The 9,177-nt window shown below is 40.2% G+C and overlaps 2 protein-coding genes across 2 annotated transcripts; both read right to left on the bottom strand.

Moving 5' to 3' along the window:
• Positions 1-1,126: 1,126 nt before the first annotated feature.
• LOC120458689 lies at positions 1,127-3,698 on the bottom strand. The gene is made up of 4 exons (XM_039646426.2): positions 3,449-3,698; positions 2,814-3,351; positions 1,766-2,649; positions 1,127-1,613 (listed from the first exon to the last, which is right to left on the bottom strand). Exons 1-4 carry the CDS (start codon positions 3,666-3,668, stop codon positions 1,252-1,254), a joined length of 2,004 nt encoding a protein of 667 aa, XP_039502360.2. The 5' UTR covers positions 3,669-3,698; the 3' UTR covers positions 1,127-1,251.
• Positions 3,699-4,013: 315 nt separating this feature from the next.
• Positions 4,014-5,095, bottom strand: LOC120443988. The gene is made up of 3 exons (XM_039623462.1): positions 4,870-5,095; positions 4,263-4,803; positions 4,014-4,206 (listed from the first exon to the last, which is right to left on the bottom strand). Exons 1-3 carry the CDS (start codon positions 5,081-5,083, stop codon positions 4,014-4,016), a joined length of 948 nt encoding a protein of 315 aa, XP_039479396.1. The 5' UTR covers positions 5,084-5,095.
• Positions 5,096-9,177: the final 4,082 nt, after the last annotated feature.

Below are 9,177 nucleotides of genomic sequence, written 5' to 3'. Positions count from 1 at the left end.
TTGCAGTGTAGAGGAAGGGGTGTGATAGCGGTTGTCTGGTTACTGGTAACTGGTCCCGTGCCAGACGCTAAGCTGCCAGTAAATCACAACCGAAAGCCGCTGTTAAAACCCGAGCCTGCCCCCGGAAAACTCAGAAAACTCGGAAAACTCTGTTGGTGGTTGCTTTGGCTTGGGTTTTCGGTTAGGTTATTGGGTCCTTGGGTCTCGAGCGTTTTCTTTTTGCACGACGCCAGTCGGTGGTTGCAACAGCCGCTGGCAGGACACGTGCAACACCCGGAATCGAAGAAGAGGGTGGAGAAATTGAACGGCATGGGGTGACTGACTGACAGCAGCATCTGAATCCACAGGAACCCGGAGCCGGAGGCCTTTCCTAGTAACTGACACTCCCCACAAGATTTGATTATAGACGGAGATCGGGCTTGCTGCGCAACTTCTTCGGAGCTCGTTAAATGCGTCCAAAAGTGATTCATATTGGAGGGGTTAACTTTCCGGCCTCACAATGTACATATATCAGCTACTTCCCACCTGCCTATCGCGAATTCAATATTCTTGCCCTTTTCGCAAACACAATATAACCTAATTTGATTGGGTTATTCACATATTTATTCTTAGGGGTGCGCCAATAGAGAGATCGAAGGCTTTGAGCGCTTTTAAGAAAATTAAAAGAATATTGCGCAACGCTGCATTTAATTATGCATGGCATGCATTGAATGGAATAATTTTGAAAAGGGGTTTAGAACTCCAAACTTGTAAGAAACTTAATCATTTTTTTTTTATATGTAATTTATATACTTCTAGTAATTTAAGTAAGTTATACTAAATGACCCAAAACTAACGCACTTTTGCACCCAGTATTTATGACGACCAGTTTTGTGAATCATCTCGGGCGAGTGAGTACTTCCAAATGATAAATGCAAACCGACTAAGACTTTGTAGCACAACGTCATGGTCGATAAGACATTTAAATCAACAAATGACTAATGAAGCCATACCCCAAAGGCGTTGATTAGGAGATCTTATCTTAGTTTCTTGACGGATTTTATGTCCACATACTACATTTAACGCAATAATATTCACCAACTAAGAATTTCATTGTATGAATGTAAGCAGAAAATCATCAGTGCTATTTATCTCAAAAGTAGGGGTTGCATATTTTCTTTTATTTAATTCTTGCATAAATTCTTAGAATCTTTCCATAAAAAAGGCACAAACAAAGCAGATAGCGTTTTTCGGTACCAAGGGTTATCACCCTCATAGATCGATCCTATGGCGAATGTCCACGCCCATTTCCTCAAAATAATCTCCATCCTCGTTATCGGTGTCGCATATCGGCTGCTCCATGCTATTTCTTTTCCCATTTCTTTTCTTGAGACTCTCGAATGCCTTCTTAAATCGCACAGCCTTCTCGCTGCCGGTCCTCGATCCACTGATTGGTATTATCCAGCGATTGACTACGTTGGCCAGAACAATCACTAGAACCACGCCGATGAGCAGGTAAAGCACTACTAAAGCTGGATTGGGTGCACTTCCGCTTGTGTCCATGTGGCCATCGATGTCCTGAGGGTCAACTTTCCAAGTGATGCGCTTCCTTGTCTTCTTTGGGGTGTCGATGCCTGGTATAAAGTTGAATTTAAGGGATTCATTATTCAGATTAGTTTTTATATTTTTATATAGAAGACCCCAATGGGATTTTATTATAAGTTGTCATGTCTTCTCTTATTATACCACATACATCGTATGAATAACAAACGCTTTTAAGTCTTACCTGTCACCATTTCGGTACTGAAAGTCGGTCCTATTGTTGTTGTTCGAGGAGTTGTAGTCGTATACACTTTCGAGGTTGTTGTTGTTGTCTTTGTTGTAAACACTTTTCTTGTGGTTGTTGTCGTTGGTGTTGTGGAACTGGTTGTAGACTTTGGTGTTGTTGAAGTCCTTGTTGTTGGCTTCGGCGTTGATGAAGTTGTTGTTGGTTTTTTAGCAGATGTTGTTTGTCTTGTGGGTGTTCGGTTTGTGGTTGTGGCCTTTGTTGTCGTTGTTGTCGTTGTTGTTGTGGTAGTTTTTGGTGTGGTTGGCCTTTTAGTTGTAGTGGTTGTGGTTGTGGTAGTTTTTGGTGTGGTTGGCCTTTTAGTTGTAGTTGTTGTTGTAGTTGTAGATGTGGGAGTTGTGGTTGTTGGCTTCTTCGTAGTGCTTGGGGTTGTTGAAGTGGCAGTTGGTTCTGGGGAACTTAGATTATCCTCGGGCGTTTGTAACAGGTCTTTAGCGCACTCCTCGAAATAATTTAGGCAACAGTTTTCATACAAAAAGCAGTCCTCATCGCACGCACATCCCATGACTAAACCATCGCTGGTTAGTTTGGCATCCACGGTTGAGTTTCCGCATCGACCCGAACAACTCATCATGTCGTGCACCAGTGGTTGCTCGCTGCTGGCCGTCGGTGGTGCCGGTGGTTCGGTGGTGGTGGTAAATCCGTTAGTGCCACAATCGCTGCCTGTCATTAGCTTTACATCATCGATTGCAATATCTCCGAATCGGGATCTGGCATCCGTAGCCGTGAAGATCACCTGAAAGTCCTCCTGCATTTCGTCAATGGTGATCGTGTGCTCCAGCCACTGGGTTCCCTGTTCACCAGCTATCTCAAATTTGCTGGAACTAAGAAAAAACAGTGAATTAAAGCACATTAACTTTAAAGTACTTTTCACAAGACACTGATATTTAAAGAATTTGTCGAAACTGATAGGAAATAATCATAAGAAATGTTATGGCGTTGCCTGCACCCTCTAATCTAATTCCTCTTCCGCTGCGGCAAAACTCACTTGGCTCTAAACGTATTCCACATGGTTGTCACTGGCATCGATACTGGTTTTACGGACACCACTAGACTATCCACACCCTCTCCAAACATGAAGTAGTGGAATCGGAAGCAGCAGGCGGTCTTTAGGGTGAGGAATCTGGGATAGATTGGAGATATCAAATGGTAGCTTCCATAAGCCCCAGCTTGAGTTTCCATTCGCATGTAGTGACCACCGGACTCGCTTTTAAAGGTGTGATCGTGACGGGGTCCCGTTTTGAGGGAGTGGAAATTGGATGCCGGACTGACTCGCTTCCAAGGTCGCCGGAAAGCCGTCTCCGCCTCCCAACCGCACTGATCCTCGCTCTCGAAATCGCAAGAATGGTCCCCTGTGTGGTTGCTCCTCCGACAGGATCCCAGCTGGGTGCTCCAGTTTTCGCCATCGCAGTAGGCAGTGCGACTTCCTACCAAGACATAGCCATCGTGGCACACGACATCCGTTTTTAGGGCATCATTTTCGACGTATCCGTTCTCCGGATCCTCAAGCCTCACGCAGCCCCTCCCTGATAATGTAAACACATAGGAGATATTGAATCATCCAAGGGCAATGATGGCTAATTTTGAATGAAAGGAAGTTGAATAGGTATTTATGGCACTTACTGGCACAGAAAGGCTTTTCACCTCGAATGGAACCGTCTCGATCGCAAGTTCGCAAACCTGTTCCCTGCAAATTGTAACCGCGATTGCATCTGAACCTCACGATATTTCTCGCTCGATAATTTATAAATCCATTTTGCAAATCTAAAGATCTTTCACATCGTCCATTAATGGAACCTATACTATATATCACAATCACTGCCAGAGTCCAGAAAAATTCCATGCTGCAGAGATAATACGAACTTAATGTATATATACTGTGAAGGCTGTTTTAAGACTGAGAGTCGATGACAGTCGACATTTTCTCGAGTCGAAACTTATCCATTCGAAGCAACGAAGAGCGGGTCTTACACAATCGCAAGATATAAAAGTATGACCGATTCTCACAGAAAGAAGAGCGGATAACCGCTATATTGGTCATTCTTAATTCACTCTTATTGTCATGAAAATATGAATGGAATATACATATATAATATTGTTGTGTTGCTTAGTTTATAAATATAGATTAAAACCTCGCAAGCTATGAAATATTTAGTTCTTACTTTATTGCGCTGCATTTACACGCAGTTTAAAATATATACTTTGAGCCAAGATTTTGGGTTTTTATGAATTTTACATCGTCGATACCAATGTCGCCATGGAGAGAGCTTGGGTCCGTGAATGTGAAGACCACCTGGAAGTCCGACTCCATTTCATCGATGAAGATCGACTGGCTTCTCCAGTTTGGCCCCTGATCGCCGGACAGGGTGAGTTTGGTGCAGCTAAAGGATAACAGTTTATGTATTTAAAGATTTGGTGATTTAAATATTTCGCTCACATATTTCCAAAACTCGTCCACATATCCTCGACCGCCATTGAAGAGGGTTTGACCGAAATGGTCAAGTCTCTTACTTCCGTCCCAAACATGAAGAGTTGGAACTGAAACCACAAGGAATGGCCCAAAGTGAGGCTTCTGGGATAGATCGGCGATATGAAGTGGGAGGTCCTAGAAGCATGTACTTGCGACTGCAAGCGAATAAAGTGTCCTTCGACATCGCTCTGGAAGGTGTGATCCTGCTGCAGACACTTGTCTTTGCGAAAGTCTGCTGCAGCACTAATCCGCTTCCATGGCTGCGGAATGGCTTTACTGGCAATCCAGCCGCACTGATCCTCCCTCTCGAAGTCGCAGGAATAGTCACCGGTATGGTTGGCCATCTGGCAAGTTCCCAGCTTGATGATCCACTTTGTTCCATTGCAGTAGGTAACAGAATTTCCGCTGAGAACAAATCCTGCATCGCATTCGATTTTCGCCTTTAAGCCATCCGTGGCCGTGAAAACAGCTCCGTTGTCCGGTTTCTCAAAATCAGTACAACCCGCCTCTGAAAGTTTTACATTTCTATTATTTATATATTAGTTTTTATTTTATATTACACATTGGAACTCACTGGCACAGTATCGCTTCCCTATATTTCCGGTGCCAAGGTGCCACAACTTGCCCTGCAATGAAAATCCACGATTGCACTCGAATTTGATGTTGTCACCTAGGAACCAGCTAGATGACTTTGTAACATGTCCGTTGGGCAACTTGATGTCCAGATCACAGCTGGCAATTGGTTGAATCGCTATATATATCACAAATAGCTTCAGCGCTGGAACCATTGCCGTTGTATAAATTTGGATGCTTTTTGAACGACTGAACTGAGAAAAGCTTTTGTATAAATATATTTACATTTCCTTATCAGACAAACACTTTTTTGTGCCAAAATTACCAAGAACGTTTAATTATACCCGTTACTCGTAGAGTAAAAGACGGGGAACTCGACTATAGCGTTCTCTCTTGTTTTTTAATTTTATACAGGGTGTCTCGACGATAGTATTATTCAAGTCAAATGCGTTTTGGTATAGGGGATACTTAAGCCTACTTATTTCCCTTTATCGGTTTTAGCATAATGTTTGCATAAAAATGTACAATTTGTTAATCATTTGAACTGAAGTTTTCGAAGTTCACACTTATGGATCAAAACGACGACGATAAGAAGCTTATCGCCTACTTCCAACGCATTTGATCTACATTGTATATGCTTACACAATATATGTTTGGAACAACGCCTGTTTACTTTTTATTCTTTCTTCACTAATTTTTAACGATTTCCCGATATTGTATATTGAATAACTGCTACTCATTATTTTTAGAAGTTGGCGAAGGGAAGTTACGGCAAGTTCGAGAAGTTTTCTTGTTTGTACACCTTAACAAAAATGATCAAGTTTCCTTATGCCAATAAAATAATTTCGTTTTCAAGTGTTATTTATTTATTTATATATTTATTAATATATTTATATATGTTACATTACATTTATAAAATAATAGACTTGCAACACATTATTAATAGACCAAAATGCATGAATGCAGTACCTTACTTATGCAATAGAGCAATTATCACTGAAGCAACAAGGATAAATATATATGGTCTCGACTCATTTAAGCTAGTTACACCACTAGTTACACCCGCGCATTCCAAAACCTTGCCAATTATTTTTGTTACTTTATTTAACTTTGCTTCTACAATGCTGGTCATCAGTGGTTCAGGAGTAGTTGTGTCCTCTGCATTGAAAAATACCCAACGTTCTGCACGCCCCGCGACTTCAGTAGACCCTATGGGGTTTACTGTACTGGGGCCTAGTAAGTGTTGTGGCGCCTTTATGGGGTTTTCTGTACTGGAACTTCGTAGTTTATGTGGCTTCTCTATGGGGTTTACTGTACTGGTACTTTGTAGTTGTTGTGGTGCCCTTTTTGGGTTTTCTGTACTGGAACTTTGGGGTTTATGTAGCTCCTCTATGGGGTTTACTGTACTGGTACTTTGTAGTTGATTTAACGCCTCTATGGGGTTTACTGTACTGGTACTTTGTAGTTGTTGTGGCGCATTTATGGGGTTTACTGTACTGGTACTTTGTGGTTTATGTGGCTCCCCTATGGGGCTTAATGTTGTGGTATTAAGTGGTTTTTGTGATGTCCCTTGGGTTGCTGTGACATTTTTGTGTTGTTCACTATTGGACCCATATACTAGGACCAAGTTGAACAGTATTGCAAAAGCGCAGAACAGTTTCATTTTTCAGAAAAGTGGCTAATAGGCTTGAGAGTAAAAAAGCGACTGAGCTGCGACCTAAACTAGATCCATTTAAATACCTTTTTTTTGGTATTACTAGTTCATACTATCGTCTTAATCTCGAATTTATTTTATTTGACAAACATATTCGTAATCACTTTGACTTTAAGTTGATGTACACTTAACATGTTTTGCATGAGCCATTATGTATTGAGTCATAATAAAATTATTAATGCTTAGCGATGAAAGTGCAAAGTTACCATGTGAGCAGTACGACCTATCCCGATCTGTTTTTCAGTTTATGATAAATTATTCGTTTAGTTCATCCCCATATAACACCACTTAAGTCGTTTTAAATGCGCAGGAATAATTACCGTTGTATAAACTTGAATGCTAATTAACGTCTGAACTAAGATAAGGATTTGTATAAATATATTTACATTTCCTTATCTGGCAAAATCAGTTTTAAGCTAAAGACACCAATATTCGGCAAAACATCTGTTGCTTCTTATTCATAATAAAATTTTTTTCTCTATATCCTATATTGTATTTTAAATAACTACTTCTACACTTTATTTTTAGAAATTGGCGAAAGGAAGTCGAAATTTTCATGCGGAACGTTACGGTAAGTTCGACAAGTACTCTTATTTTTTGTTTGTTCTATAAATTCAACCAATTGAAAAGTATTGCAACAAACCTTGGAGAAGCTTCTCTGCGCAAAGAGCATTTCAGGTTAGGTTGAGATAACAAAATTTCCTCAGGAACCGCGGTTGTAGAAGTTAATTTAGAAAATTCAGGCCCAAAAGGCTTTTGGTTAATGATTCGAGTTTTGATCATTGATATCAGTATCAGATAAAGTGAAAAGGGTGTGGCTAGAAATATGTTATATATTTGTAAACACTCACAAACATTATCTTTCCTTATGTTAGTTTCAATAAAATACAGAATTTTGTTTTCAAGCATGCTCTTCATTATTGAAATATTTATACAAAGATTTTAATTAAATGGTGAACAAGTCTACACAGTAGTCCGAATTAAATTAATGCATTACCTTACTTATGCAATAAAACCATTATCATCGAAGCTACCAGGGTGAAAATATTTTGTCTCCACTCATTTAAGCTTAATACACCATTGGTCACGCCGGTTTTGGTATTTTTTCCATTTTCTGAAGATGACTTTATGTCCGTTGCATTGGCACTTGACGGTATACTTGATGCCGTCACATCTGTAGACCCTTCGGCGCTTTTTCCATTTTCTGGAGATGGTGCAGGTGATTTTGTGTCCGTTGCATTGGCACTCGACGGTATACTTGTTGCCGTCACATCTGTAGACCCTTCGGCGCTTACTGAACTGTTACTTGGTGGTTGTTTTGGCGCCTCTATGGGTTTTACTGTAGTTGTATTTAGTGGTTGTTGTTCACTATTAGTCCCATATACTAGGACCAAGTTGCAAAGTATTGCAAAAGCGCAAAACAGTTTCATTTTCTCAGAAAAATAAAAGTTTATCATGGGCTTGAAAGTAAAAAAGCGACTGAACTGCGACCTAAACTTGATCGCTTTATATACCCATTTTTTGATTATCGGCTTGATCTTGAATTCATTTTATTGGAAAAAAATCCGTAATCTTTTTGAACCGAAGAAATATACACACTTAATATTTTTAACATGAGTCATGATATATGTATATTGGGTCATAATAAAATAATAAGAGCTTATCTTTGAAATTGAATTCTGGTAAAATTACTATATGAGTTTTACGGTCAATACTTATCGTTCGATCCTTTGCGAAATCTTTTTGTTAGAGAAAGATAAATTATTCGTTTAGTTAATCCCCATATAACACCACTAAACTGGCTTTATCGTTAAGTCTTGGGACGCCATTCAAATGCAATTATTCGCATCTCCGGTCGGAATTGTGTTGCAGGGAGATGGAACTAAATAGAAGCATCTTCTTCCTGTCGCCTGCAAGCTTAAATTATGGGCATCTGCTGGAAGATCCCGGCAGATAATTGTCGAGGGTTCGGGTGGCGCTTCTTGCTGTGATTTATGTTTACTTCCGCTTAAGTCTCAAACAACTTGCAATCATGACGGTCGCCATCTCCGCATCTCTTTCCGAATCTCCCTCACTTTCGTCGTGTCGAGATAATCAGTCAATATTGACAACTACTTATTGGCACTTCCGATGAGCGCGGATTGGGGCAGAGTGGGTGGAATGAACTAGTTAGGATTGGGGTGGCGAGGGACACGTGACCGGGGATCAGGAACTGCCACGTGTCCGGCGAAATGCAACGGAAAGTGTAGCGAATTCCCTTTCTCCGATTTCCCGATTCATTGTCAGCAATTCAAATTTCATTCATAATTACAATCAGTGCAAAGGAAAACGAAAGGGATGGAACTTAAGGGAGGTTTCTGGCTGTGGGACTCTTAAAAGCGAACGTTATTCTCAATGCACTGAAAAAAGAAACATTTCTAAAATATACAGGCTTTATTTTTATATTTCAGAAAATTTCTTTTGTAAACTTCGTCGTTTAATGCACAGGGAATAGAATTTATGGTAATGTAATGCACATAATAATAACGTTAAAATCCTGATAGAGTAATATATCAATATTTGGAATGTGCCTGTTAGTTTGTACAGTGTAGCTTG

Source organism: Drosophila santomea, chromosome 2L (genome assembly GCF_016746245.2).
Source record: "Drosophila santomea strain STO CAGO 1482 chromosome 2L, Prin_Dsan_1.1, whole genome shotgun sequence".
NCBI lineage: Eukaryota > Metazoa > Arthropoda > Insecta > Diptera > Drosophilidae > Drosophila > Drosophila santomea.
This window is presented reverse-complemented; position numbering and strand designations above follow the sequence as displayed.